This window comes from Protopterus annectens, chromosome 6.part0 (genome assembly GCF_019279795.1).
Source record: "Protopterus annectens isolate FY-2018-M chromosome 6.part0, PAN1.0, whole genome shotgun sequence".
Lineage (NCBI taxonomy): Eukaryota > Metazoa > Chordata > Ceratodontiformes > Protopteridae > Protopterus > Protopterus annectens.
The window spans coordinates 1119874523-1119888390 of NC_056737.1; the positions used below are offsets into that span (position 1 = coordinate 1119874523).

At 43.1% G+C, this 13868-nt stretch overlaps 1 protein-coding gene across 14 annotated transcripts in view; it reads left to right on the plus strand.

The window, feature by feature from the left end:
- RBMS1 (RNA binding motif single stranded interacting protein 1) overlaps nt 1-13868 on the plus strand; it is a 1922565-nt gene that overhangs the window by 1568646 nt on the left and 340051 nt on the right. For 10 of the 14 annotated variants that reach the window (XM_044074729.1, XM_044074739.1, XM_044074736.1 and 7 more), the window contains one exon: nt 4306-4421. In XM_044074729.1, coding sequence (XP_043930664.1) covers nt 4306-4421 — 116 coding nt within the window. The remainder of the gene's footprint in view (nt 1-4305; nt 4422-13868) is intronic. The other 4 variants (XM_044074730.1, XM_044074733.1, XM_044074735.1 and 1 more) reach the window with 1 other exon arrangement.

A 13868-nucleotide genomic window follows, 5' to 3' on the forward strand; every position in this document is an offset into this window, starting at 1 on the left:
ACAGCATTCCATTGTTCCTCCTTATTAATTTAATTTTCCATTATCCCACCAGCATTTTTGTTTTCTTCAATGGGATCCCTTAGTATTTCACAATCAAGCCAAACCAGAAGTGTCTATTTTTGACGCACTTTCTACGTACCATTTGCAGTCATTCAAAGAATGCAGTATTTCTGCATATTGGCTGTATTGCTTTACATACCAGATCGGTCAAGGACCGGGTTAACAATGACCACCACCAGTACTGTTGGCCAACAGGGTGCTTGTGGAAATTGGGGCTACTGTTGGCCGAAGGAGAAGAAGAGGGAGAAGGCATGCCCGAAGGCAGGTAAAGGCTAGGACTGTGATAGTGAGGGTCGGAACTTTGAATGTTGGCAGTATGACTGGTATAGGGAGAGAGCTAGCTGATATGATGGACCAAAGGAAGGTTGGTATATTGTGTGTGCAAGAGATCAGATGGAAGGGGAGCAAGGCTAGGTGTATCGGAGGCGGTTTCAAATTGTTTTATCATGGTGTGGATAGGAGGAGAAATGGCGTAGGCATTGTCATGAAGAAAGAGTATGCTAAGAGTGTTTTGGAGGTGAAAAGAGGGTCGGATAGAGTGATGTTCATGAAGCTGGAAATTGATGGTGTAATGATGAATGTTGTTAGTGCATATGCTCCACAAGTTGGGTGTGCGATGGATGAGAAAGAAAAATTTTGGAGTGAGTTGGATGAAGTGATGATGACTGTACCCAAGGGTGAGAGACTGGTGATTGGAGCAGATTTCAATGGGCATGTTGGCGAAGGGAACAGAGAGGATGAGGAAGTGATGGGTAGGTATGGTGTTAAGCAAAGGAATGCAGAAGGTCAGATGGTAGTAGATTTTTCGAAAAGGATGGACATGGCTGTGATGAATACATATTTTAACTAGAGGGACGAGCATAGGGTGACATACAAGAGTGGAGGAAGATGCACACAGGTGGATTATTTCTTATGTAGAAGGGCCAGTCTGAAGGAGATTAGAGAGTGTAAAGTGGTGGCAGGGGAAAGTGTAGTTAGGCAGCATAGGATGGTGGTTTGTAGGATGACATTGGTGATCAAGAAGAGGAGGATGAGTGTGTGGGCAGCACCAAGGATCAAATGGTGGAAATTGAAAAAGGGTAATTGTGAGGTGATGTTCAGGGAAGAGTTAGGACAGGCACTGGGTGGCAGTGAAGAGTTACCGAATAGCTGGGTAACTACAGCAGAGCTAGTAAGAGAGATGGCTAGAAAGGTGCTTGGCGTGACATCTGGAAAGAGGAAGGAGGACAAGGAGACCTGGTGGTGGAATGAAGAAGTACAGGAGAGTATACAGAGAAAGAGGTTGGCGAAGAAGAAGTGGGATTGTCAAAGAAATGAAGAAAGTAGACAAGAGTATAAGGAGATTAGGTGCATGGCAAAGAGAGAGGTGGTGAAGGCTAAGGATAAGGCGTATGAAGAGTTGTATAAAAGGTTGGACACTAAGGAGGGAGAAAAGGACCTGTACCAATTGGCTAGACAGAGGGACCGAGCTAGTAAAGATGTGCAGCAGGTAAGGGTGATAAAGGATAATGAGGGAAACGTACTCACAAGCAAGGAGAGTGTGTTGAGCAGATGGAAAGAGTACTTTGAGGGGTTGATGAATGAAGAGAATGAGAGGGAGAGAAGGTTGGATGATGTGCGGATAGTGAATCATGAAGTGCAGTGGATTAGCAAGGAGGAAGTAAGGATAGCTATGAAGAAGATGAAGAACGGAAAGGCTGTTGGTCCAGATGACATACCTGTGGAAGCATGGAGGTGTTTAGGTGAAATGGCAGTGGAGTTTTTTTAACAAGATTGTTTAATGAAATCTTGGAAAGTGAGAGGATGTCTGAGGAATGGAGAAAGTGTTTTGGTACCGATTTTTAAGAATAAGGGTGATGTGCAGAGCTGTAGTAACTACAGAGGGATTAAATTGATCAGTCACAGCATGAAGTTATGGGAAAGAGTAGTGGAAGCTAGGTTAAGAAGGGAGGTGATGATTAGTGATCAGCGGTATGGTTTCATGCCAGGAAAGAGCACTACAGATGCGATGTTTGCTCTGAGAGTGTTGAGGAAGAAGTACAGAGAAGGTCAGAAGGAGTTGCATTGTGTCTTTGTGGATTTAGAGAAAGCATATGACAGGGTGCCTAGAAAGGAGTTGTGGTATTATATGAGGAAGTCGCGAGTGTCAGAGAAGTATGTAAGAGTGGTACAGGATATGTACAAGGGTAGTGTGACAATGGTGAGGTCTGCAGTGGGAGTGACGGATGCATTTAAGGTGGAGGTGGGATTACATCAAGGATCAGCTCTGAGCCCTTTCTTATTTGCAATGGTGATGGACAGGTTGACAGACGAGATCAAGCAGGAGTCCCAGTGGACTATGATGTTTGCAGATGACATTGTGATTTGTAGTGAGAGTAGGGAACATGTGGAGTAGACCCTGGAGAGGTGGAGATATGCTCTAGAGAGAAGAGGAATGAAGGTCAGCAGGACTAAGACAGAATATATGTGTGTGTGAATGAGAGGGAGGATAGAGGAATGGTGAGGATGCAGGGAGTAGAGGTGGCGAAGGTGGATGAGTTTAAGTACTTGGGATCAACAGTTCAGAGTAATGGTGAGTGTGGAAGGGAGGTGAAGAAGAGAGTACAGGCAGGATGGAGTTGGTAGAGAAGAGTGTCAGGAGTGATTTGTGACAGATGAGTACCAGTAAGAGTGAAAGGGAAGGTCTACAAGAGGGTAGTGAGACCAGCTATGTTATATGTTATATGGGTTGGAGACAGTGACATTGACAAAAAGGCAGGAGTCAGAGCTTGACGTGCCAGAGTTGAAGATGTTAAGATTTGCACTGGGTGTGACAAGGATGGACAGGATTAGGAATAAGTATATTAGAGGGTCAGCCCAGGTTGGAAGGTTTGGAGACAAAGCCAGAGAGGCAAGATTGCGTTGGCTTGGATATGTGCTGAGGAGGGATGCAAAGTATATTGGGAAAAAGATGCTAAGGATGAAGCTGCCAGGTAACAGGAAAAGAGGAAGGCCTAAGAAGGTTTATGGATGTGGTGAGAGAGGACATGCAGGTGGTTGGTGTGACAGAACAAGATGCAGAGGACAGGAAGAAATGGAAACAGTTGATCTACTGTGGCGACCCCTAATGGGAGCAGCCGAAAGAAGAAGGCTGTATTGTTTTTTAGGTCAAGACTGTATTATGTAATATGAACAACTTGGCGTTTCTGCTTTTGATGCATTTATCTAAGTCACTTGACATAAGATATGTTGCCTGTCAGAAGTCCGGACTGTTTTCTTTTGCGTCTGCTGCTTGCAGAGAGTGCCGTTATCAGCTATGTATGTCAACATTCGGGGCTTCTTACGTGATCTTCATATACACACACTTCATTTTGTGAGCCAGCTACTTAAGAATCCATGCAGCACTGCCCATTTTCCATATGTACTATTTTTTCCATCCTTTTAGGGAGCACTTTCTGCTTATTCTTCATATCTCTCTCTCAGTGACTGCTCACGTAGAGTCACCAGTTACGTAACTGGAAGCCCAACTGCTGAGTCATAAATTAGCCCTTCTGTCCTTTTTACAATGCCCAGAATTTTACACAAGCATTCAAAGGTTTTACCATGTGAAATTTCTTGCAAAACTTCAGAACTATCATTCATATCTTGTTTGCTGTAGATTCCCCAGAATGTCATGGCTAGATGTCTGAAAGGGAAACATCTTGCATTAGATGTTCTTCAGAGGTTCTTGCCTGGGAGTTCATTCTGGCTTATGTGTTTATCGCAACACCGCATTACTTGATAGATAGTGCCAGGTGACACATACACTTGCCCAGTATATCTAACACATCACCTAAATTGTTTTGTGTGTCACATGAAATAGTAGATTCCTAGTGCTTAGTTGCTTTCATTATACATAACTTGTCTTTTTATTAAAAATAAGTTACTGTATAGAAAAAGTGATTTAGGCTATTTAAGGAAAGATGATCTTTTCCAGTGAAATGTCACGACTGAAAAAGGGAGAAGAGAAATCAGCCTGCTTTCCTGGAACTCTACTGGAGGCTGGCCAATTGTAATGATTAGAACAGGATTTTTGCTTGAATTTTGAACCTCTGGCAGGAGCTTGGCTTTTTCACTGCTGTTTCTAAGAATTTAGTTTCTTCCTGGCTTATACTGTCTCGTAAGAAGACTGTTTATGAAAAGATCATTGGGGGAAACTTGTTATGTCTAAAGTATTGCCCCTGCAGTAAGGACTGCTTAGTTAATTTTACCTTTTTCTGTATTTAGCTCCTACGGAACCATTACTATGCAAGTTTGCAGATGGGGGCCAGAAAAAACGTCAAAATCAGAACAAATATATCCAGAATGGTAGAGCGTGGCCCAGAGAAGGCGAGGTGAGACTTGTAAGTCTTTCCGTGAAGCTTTGTTGTTTGCGTGACGAGTAAGCAGATATGAAAACGTGATAATGTTCTGATTCATCACACACTACTCAGCATTCAGACTCCAGTGTAATACTTAATTTTGAAATGATCTATCAGGTTTTCACATTTTTATGCTTTTGTTTTCTAGACCAAAGAAAGAAGCAAAATTGTATACTCCATAACAGAAAAATTAATTTCTGTCATGTAATTCTGCAAAAGCGCAGAAAGCAGGATCCAAAAAATGTGTTTATCTAATTGGCAACCCGTTAATGTTTTTATATCTGCAAAACAAGTGTTTTAAGTACTGTTATATGTTGTAATTTAATAATTAGGTTATGGTTTTAAACAGGCTCTTTTAAAGCTTAGTGCTGTAACTGTTGGATATTATTTTTTTTTTACAGTTTAGGTTTTGAGATTGTAACTCTTTGATAATAAATGAAAAAGAAGACAAAGGTCAGAGCTTGGAATTCTGGACGGCAGGATTTATATATCCTGTCATGTGATTGGCATCACACTTCGTCTTCCAGAACCCTTTGCTTTTCCAGGTGGTGAGGCTGTGCATTTTTTTTTTTTTACTTCTTACAGAATTTGCCCAGTGCCCCCAGCCTTCCTTCATTCAATTGTGTCATTCATTCATTTCTTCCAGAGCCAAGAGGCAAGCATTCCTGGCCTGCACAGGAGCCCTACGTGCCGTGTGTTTCCCATCCAGGGGCCTTATCAGCCATTCATTCTGCTAGAATGTGAAAGTAAGCATTAGGGTGTGGGCCAGATGCTGGTCCTGTTGAGGTCCCATCCTATCTCTCCTATTCCCTCACTGTTGGGTGAATTATGGACTAAAATTTGCCGCCTCTTCTGGGATAGCCATGCATGCTTCCACGTTTACCTGCCCAGCTCAGCAATACTCGCATCTCTTTAGCAGTGTAAGTCTGCCCTGTCTTTTCCACTAGAGATCACTCACCCACCCGGAGGTGTTACTGATGTAGTGGGTCCAGTCAACTCCTTTCCACAGGATGAGTAAGCTGGCACAGGCCACTAAAGCCCATCTTCTGCCACCTGGTCACTTTAGTGCCCTTACCACTAGGAGAGAACATGTGTCACTTGGGTCATAGCCAGGAATTCATCCCTCTACTCTATTGTAAGGGACCTAGCTTTGGCCTGACTGGGCAATGTAGTCACCTGGCCATCAGGTGCCTTCTGCCAAATGCCACCTCAAGCCTGGCTGAAGACATGGGTCCCAGTATCCCTGTTCTAGACAAGGATCTTAGACTGAACCATTGATGGGAGGCACTGTGGATATCTTTTAGACTAGGCATTCTTTTCAGACCACTTTACAAAGGTTAACCGTACCAGCATAATAAAATTCCAGATAATATGTCTCTAAAGATTGCAAATCACATAGACACCTGTACCATGATAAGGCCCCAGTCATTGGGGGCCTGGTGCAGGCATTGTATCAGGGTGTAGTAATGAACAAGAGTTTAACCATACTGTGAAGTTGTCTGATCACTAGTCATTCTGTGTCCCCAGTCTCAACTCTGATGAGAACTTTAGTTAGTGACTGAGAAATAAGACGTTACACTTGCATGCAGCAAAAATAAAGATTTCTTTGCAAGGTGTCTGGGTTAACTTGTGATAGAGTGAAGAGCTCAGCAATCTGGAGGCAACTTGGCGTACTTTCTTTATTCCTCCATGTTAAGATGAGTCAGTTGAAATGTTTTGGCCACATTATATTTTTCAGGTCACCAGGGAACTCTTGGGAATACTTCAAAATGAGCTGGCCCTGTTCCTAGCCTGCTTAGCTTGTTATCACTGAGAACCATTACTATGAACTGTGGTTTTGAAAATTATTGAAATGGGTGGAGGGCAGTGTCTGTGTATGAGTCTGAAGTCCCTCACAGAATCTGTTTATAAAACCAAAGTTAATTTTCTCATCATGCACGCAGTGATATCATTTTGCCAGTCATGGCGTTTGCTTTTCCTCTGAATCATGTGGCTTGTCTATCCCTTGATGTGCATAATGTTCTAAAAGTTGCAAGGAAACCTTTATTCTAGAGATTACAGAAGCGATCAAGTGTTGTCAGCTGCAAACTGTTTTCACCTCCAAAACCCCTACTTTTGCCCTTCATTTTTCAATTAAGCCGTATCTGATTTGAGACTAGCATATTTTGCAGGATTTCATATGTCCTCACTGAATGATCATAATTGTCAGAATTTTGTCTGGCAGTTAATAGAGAATATTAACATGATGAGGTGTTTATAAGCTGTTTCCTGTAGTGAAGGGTTAATTCCATCTTGGATCCATTTGCCTGCCATGTGAATCTGAACAAGTCACTTAAAACAGGTAGTGCTCCTATGCTGGGTTTGATAAAGGTCCATGTGGGTCAGTGTTTGACCTTGGTCAACAAATGTAAACAAATTCTGTGGTTGGTAGATTGAGATACAGTTCAAGGAGTTTAAGGTTGTGAGGTCACGAGCTGGAGGTCTTGAAAATGTAACTAAAATGGCTGGTGTCAGCAAGTAGTGACCAGTCAATGGTGGTGACCCAAGGTTCAGTCCTCGGGCTCCTCCTCTTTGCCATTTATTTCTCTGAGGGCAAAACTAATGTTGAGGTTTAGGGCTGACCAAGTTTGTTGATGACTGTAAACTTGATGCCATCATAAACACTCCAGAAGACAGCAGGTTCCACTCTCAAACAAATAGCAGGTGTCAAAATCATGGTCTAAAACTAAATGCTAAAAAATGTTTAATAGTATCCTTCAGCAAGCATGACATACCTTGTAGCTATCACATCAACACTACCACACCTGAAAACTGATCCAGTAGTTGGAACCTGGCTACCATGCAGGCAATGAACTGTCCTTTGCTCAACTTCTGTCCACCATTATAAGGAAATTCTTCTTCACTGCGCAGCTTATTAATAAGGATATGTCATCCTGGAATAGGGATGTGATCATTCCACTGTATTCAGCACTTATTACTCCGATTATTGAGTATAATCCCCTTCGATATGTACCTGCCCGGGTCTATATGACTTGGTCGACAGTTCATATGATCGACTGTTTATTTGGTCGACAGTTCATTTGATCGACAAGCATTTTAGGTGGGGATTAGGTCCCCACACCTAATGTGGGCTGTACACCCAACTATATATATCAACTCCAGGGTCACACAACATTGGGGAAGGGGGCAAATGCTTGTCGATCAAATGAACTGTCAACCAAATAAACAGTCGATCATATGAACTGTCGACCAAGTCATATAGACCCACCTGCCCGGGTATGTTCCTGTCCAAACACTTGACACAGTTTGAATAACCAAATGCCTGACTTCTGGGCTATTTATACCTAAAAAATTTTTAATGCAAGGGTTGTACATGGCTTGGGAATGCATAACTAGGCTTTGAAAGAGCCTCGTGGATCAGTAGCGTATTATCTACATATAAAGCTAGATGTTTGGATGTTATGAGCAGCAGTGTGCAGGAGTCTGTGACTTGATGGTCTGTTGTTGTAATAGTTTGCACTCGCATAACTGTACTGTCCATGAAGGGGTAGGTTATGAATTGCGCTGCAAAGTTCACCAAGCTAAGAGTCCTTACTTCTAACTTACTGTTCCTTTATTACAGTGCTATACAGGCATTGGGCATCCTTTAATGACTAACAGAGCTAGTAACTAACTCACCCCATGAATTCATGCTAGGGACTTAGTCTCCCTATGGAGAGATGATTTTGTCCTTAGAAAGCACAGGCTGTAGAGGCCGTCACAGGCCTTTTGGACCTAGCTTTTGATACAGGTAGCCAGACACCTGCTACAGAAGCCTACTTGCTCTGTACTGCACATGCAGAAGCTTCTGCAGGTTTTCCAGCTACCTCTGTGAAAGGCAGATGTAGATCAAGAGGTTACTCTGCTCCATCTTCTGCACATCGCGTTTGTAGTCCTTTAGGCATTAGTATTCAGGTACTCGCTTCTCCATGTAGCAAGAACTTGTCACAAGGTTATGGGAAATGAGCTCTCCTTTACGTGGACAGTCTTCCTTCTTTCCTCCCAGCACTGACTCGAAGCATTTCAGGGTATCTTACAATACGGCCTGGCTAAAGTTGAAGTGTGATTCACTCCAGTCATCCTGTTTTGAGTGTCTTCAGAGTTTCATTTTTTGAGCAGATGCATTCAGTTGAACATAAGAGGCTTTCCCATGTTTTTGAGCATCTCTCAGGCATTCCCAGTGAGGTTATCCGTACTTTCAAGTACCTGACATTCCACTAAGACCAAGGACTGATGTGAGCAAATTATGTAAGTTGTATCTTCAAGACAAGCAAGAAAATGTTTCTTCATAAGGTGGATTGGATTTGATGCGTAAGATCTGAAGTAATGTACCAGGCTGATAGTGTGATTTGTACTGCCTCTCAGTCGTTAGGAGATGTGCTACTTCTCTTGCCGTTAGGGAAGGCCTTGACTAAGATAGCCATCTTATATGGTAAGATATAAAAAATGTCTATAGAAGAAGTACCATTGCAGAGTCCTCACTTCTGCCTGCTAGCATAGTCCAGAAACTGCTGCTGGTACTGGTTTAGGGCTGATTATGGACTAAGCCAACGGAATTCACATGGATGCTTAAGTTTTCAGACAACTGAACAGAGTAGTTAAATGTTCTTAGGGTAACTGTTTTTTTTAATTAAAAACAAGTTTGAAACATCCTTAACTGATGGTATTTTGTAGACATGAAAGTGAGAATTTCCTTGTCTCTCCACCTAATTTCATCACAAATTGAATTAAAATAAACTTGCTTTATTCATTTCTATCTTGGTAAAATAATCATTTTCTTACTTTTCTTAATGTTATGCCTTCACTCTTCTAAGGCATCTTGTGAGTTGCAGAAGTGTTTGCAAGTCATATTATGTGGCTTCATAAACCATTTGATTCTGTGTGTGTGTGTGTGTGTGTGTGTGTGACTGCATATGTGTGTGTGTGTGTGTGTGTGTGTGTGTGTGTGTGTGTGTGTGTGTGTGTGTGTGTGTGTGTGTGTGTGTGTTTGTGTGCTGTGTGCCTGTTTTATCAGACTTGTCTCACTTCTCTTTTTTTGCTAGTCTTTAAGTATGCTAAGATGGGATTAGTAATTTATTGAAAGTCAGTTTGTTCTGTCACTGTAGGGATCCACCCAGAGCCATGGAAGTGAGACTCATCCAGAGGAGCTGTCATTCAGGCAGTATGAGGGTTACTTGTGCCATGATTATACCCAGCTATGAGGGCATTTATATTAACCCTAACTATGCCCTGGGGATAAATAGTTAAGTGCAGTCCATATCACTGTGGAGGCCCATAATGCCATCCCGCTGCAGGAGTACACTTATGTGCACTAGTGCTAAAGGTTTGGTGAGCTGAATTCTCACTCCCAGACCATGGTTTATATCTTTCCCTCCTTCACGGGATTACAGTATTCTGCAGCCAGTTTTGCCTCAGCCCCACCCCCAGGAAGGCCATGCCTATCCTCCATGCAAGGGCCATTGGCTGTTCAAGCTGCTACTCAAATTCAAGTTGCTGATTGGTAGTCAGGCCATTTGTCCCCTACACCACTGGAGATAGTTCCTGTGTAGATGCTTTCACTTCTTCACAAAATGGTTAGTTTCCTCCTTTTTTTGCTGGGACTGGAGCAAAGTATGCTGTATATTTTCCTTTTATCCAGAGTGTCATCTTGAAAGATGTTAAGGAAAAAGTTCAGAGTATCTCAGTGGCTATGGCAACCATAGCAGTAGTATTCTTTAACTGTGGTGTTTGCCAATAGTGAATGTCCAACTTTCTGGACTAATTTCCAGAACCTTCTCATATGGCTTCTATGAGCATAGTTCCATGATGTCCTTGGAAAAGCTGCGAGACCATGGGTCTATGAAAGACTAAATCTGCCTGCTGACTTTGAAGTGCCACTTTTTTTTGCTTTGAGGAAGAGTACCGGGTCTGTTCCTGTGAGCACATTGCACCATACAGAAAAAAACATTGTGACTTGTACAACCTGAAAGTTCAGTGCCTCCTTAGACTCTGAGACCTTTGAAGCCTTTTTGCACATGAGCCCTGTATCTCTGGCCTGCAGCAGGTAGAAGCATATGGCTGAAGCAGACAAAAAAGATTTCCATTAAAAAGTCGGCAGGCAGTCATCATGAAGCTACAGAGACCTATCAGGTCTGCAGTGGCCTTTCGATGCCACTCCTGGTGGGGTCTGTCTCTTCCTCCATCGATCCAGTATCCATCTTAAGCTTAGCCCCTACTTGTCCTGACCCCTCTGGAAGCAAATACTTGGAGTTTTTTTTTATCCCGGCTGCTGTTACTTCACAAGCCTCAGATGGAGTTGCTTTAATGCCTGAGCTGGATACCTGTTGTCAGGTTCCCACAAAGGATATTTTCCGATCAAGAATCATGTTCTCTACTTCTCAGCTGACTCCATCTTTTGATATCCCAGTGATTCTTATAAGTAACAGGGTTGGAAAGTTCTTAGGATATAGGCTACCTAACATTCTGCCTCCCATTAAAAGAGTAGGCCCAATGTTTGAGGCCCAAGGGTCTGTACTTTTAGTGATAGCATCTTTGATTTTTATAGGAGGCATGCAGAGGAGTCTGCAGCCAGATCATCCGTCTATGTGATATTACCAACCTCTAGGTAAAAGAGTCTATATCACCACCTGGTGACTAACCAAAGCTTTACCCCCACAAAGGCTAGCCCAGGTAATGGAGCTTTTACCCTCCCCTTCTGAGCTTCATGAAATCCCATCCCTTATAACATCAGGATGTCAGTGGTATATAGGCTATTCATCCAGCACCATCTTCAGTTTCTTGCCACAGTTTGAAAATCTATTGTATTCAACTTTCACATTATCAATCCATTGGTTTACCTTGTTGGGGAAATTTCTTATTTTTTCTTTTAGTTAACTGTTTGCATATGTCAGGGCCAAAAGGAAATAATTGTCTAAGCTATAGGAAGCAGATGTTCTTCGTGTTTCACTGTTGCAGTCATCACACTAGGGTTATCTGCCTGCAGGTAGTCCTCAGTCGACTTGATTACCAGAGACTTAGTATTTCTGTGTCGTTTGCTGTTGCTCCAGGACTGATGTCAGGTCATCAGGGGTATAAAAACAGGCGGCCGACGCCATTACATCAGTCTTTCTTGCCGAGGAGCCCGAAGCAGAAGCAGTTCACAAGTGCCGGTCGGCCGCTACCTGAGTTTTAATTTACAAACTGTATCATCCTGAAGTCTTCTAAAGCTAAGTACCCCATAGGGGATCCTTTTTTCTTGCTCTAACCGATGTCAGAAAAAGTTAATAATTGTCTTGCCTGTGAAAAGCAAATACCACACCAAGATTTTCATTCTTACTGCGTCACCTGTCTAGGCCCAGACCACGACATACCTCACTGTTGGGTTTGTGCCTTGTTCAACTCCCGAACCATTCATCGTCAGGCCCTTATTGTCGCTAAATACTTTCGTTCTCGATCTCTGTATTCCAAAATGGCTTCAGTAAGCCATCTGACTACCGATATTCTGAAAAAACATAAGGATAAAGACAGAGACAGACTGCACAGGTTCAAAGTTGCCGACAACGCTTCCGTTAAGCTAGTCGCCATTTCGCTGGTACTCAGTGAGGTGCTTTCGCAGCCCCTGATGCCCGCTTCAATGGATTTGCAGGCCTCTACTGAGACCCGTTCAGAGTCCGGTATGCCGCAAGACTCTTCTTCGACTATGGAACCAGCGGATGTCACTGCCTTGGATGGTTCCGGAGCCACTGAGCAGGCATTGGCTTCTGAGGAAGTTCTTCTCACTACCGATGTTCGACATAAACCAACTACTTCAATTCTGTCTAAAACTACAGGGTTTCTAAGGCCAAGAGTATGCGCTACGCCTAGAAAACCAGTGACCAAAGTGCATACACCTGCTCCCTTGCCACAAAATAAAATGCTCAGAATGGCAGAAGCCCTTATGCTGATTAGGGGAATTCAGCCTTCCCCTGCTAAGGGAAAAAGGGACCAGTCCCCAGCAGCTTCAACAGACCAACAGTCCGATGACTCTGATGTTTCTGATTATGAAGACATGCCCTTATCTGCTTTTGAGGATTCTGATGCAGAGGAATCCATTCCCTTTCCCTCTCCTCCAGAGGATTTTTCTTTTGGTGAAACCTTACATACTTTTAAGAGAGCATTTCCACTGGGAATGCCAAGACTATCCTCAGTCCAAAAAGAGACTCAGAGAATTTCTAGACTTGCCACAACACAGGCCTTTAGCAATACCAGCAGTCCTGGAAGTTGTTGATGATGTCTTTATGGAATCCAGTCTTACTCCTGACACTTTACCTCCTGCCCCTAGAAACCAGACATGTACTACAGAGTACCTGACTCTCTCTCAAATTTCTTTTCAAAAATCCTACTGCTAACCCAGAGATCATTTCCCAGGGGCCTAAAGGTATCAAGGCAACTACAGCTAAGAATCCCACCCCTTCGGACAGGGATTCTAGAGCTTTGGACAGATGTGTTAAGAAAGTATAACCCTGTGCAACTCTTGCCATTAGGGCTTTGAATTTCCAGTTTCACAGGCTGAAGTACCAACAACATATTATGGAAATTGTTAAGCAAAAAATAGCTACATTTACAAACTGTGCAGAAAATAAAGAATTGCAAGAGCTTATGCATTCTGCAAGCCAAGTCAGCAAGCATACATTGCAGTGTGGCTTCGATGCCCTAGAACATCTTGCAGGGCAGCAGTCACTGTTTCTGTATTGAGAAGGCATGCTTGGCTTAAAGAGCAGACCTTGTCAGATCATGTCAAATCCAAATTACTAGACAGTCCTTTGAACAAGGACAATCTGTTTGGCACCAAAGCAGAAGAGGTTCTTAAAAAAAATAGAAGAAAAAGCTAAATCTATGCAGGCAGTCAAAGAATTATTGCAAGTACAGCCTCCTAGATTCAGTAGGCATTGCCCTTCGAAACATTGGTCCTTTCCAGCCCCCTCAAGGCCATCTTAAACTAGACCCAGGGGAAACAGACCCCCCCCCCAGACTACAGTCTCAGGGTATGCAGAGATCTAAGCAATGGAGTACCTCCACCTCTAAAGCAGGGAGTGCTAAACCACCCCCTTATGGAAAGAATTCCCAATGACTTCTCAACTCCACCCCTCTCCTCTGCCCAACTACTTGTGCCTCTCGAAGGAAAACTTGCCCTTCATGCAAAAAACTGGATTCCCATCACCAAAGACCGATGGGTCCTCAACATTGTATGCCAGGGGTACAGATTTTACTTCCACTCACTGCCAACCCCAAAAGGGCTCCCAGGCCACCCTCTAAACCAGTGGGCAGAGGCTCCAAGTCCAATCCCTGCTTTCTATAAGGACAATTCAGCCTTTTCCTGTGGAACAGATAGGTCAAGAATTCTATTCCAGACTTTTCCTGATACCCAGAAAA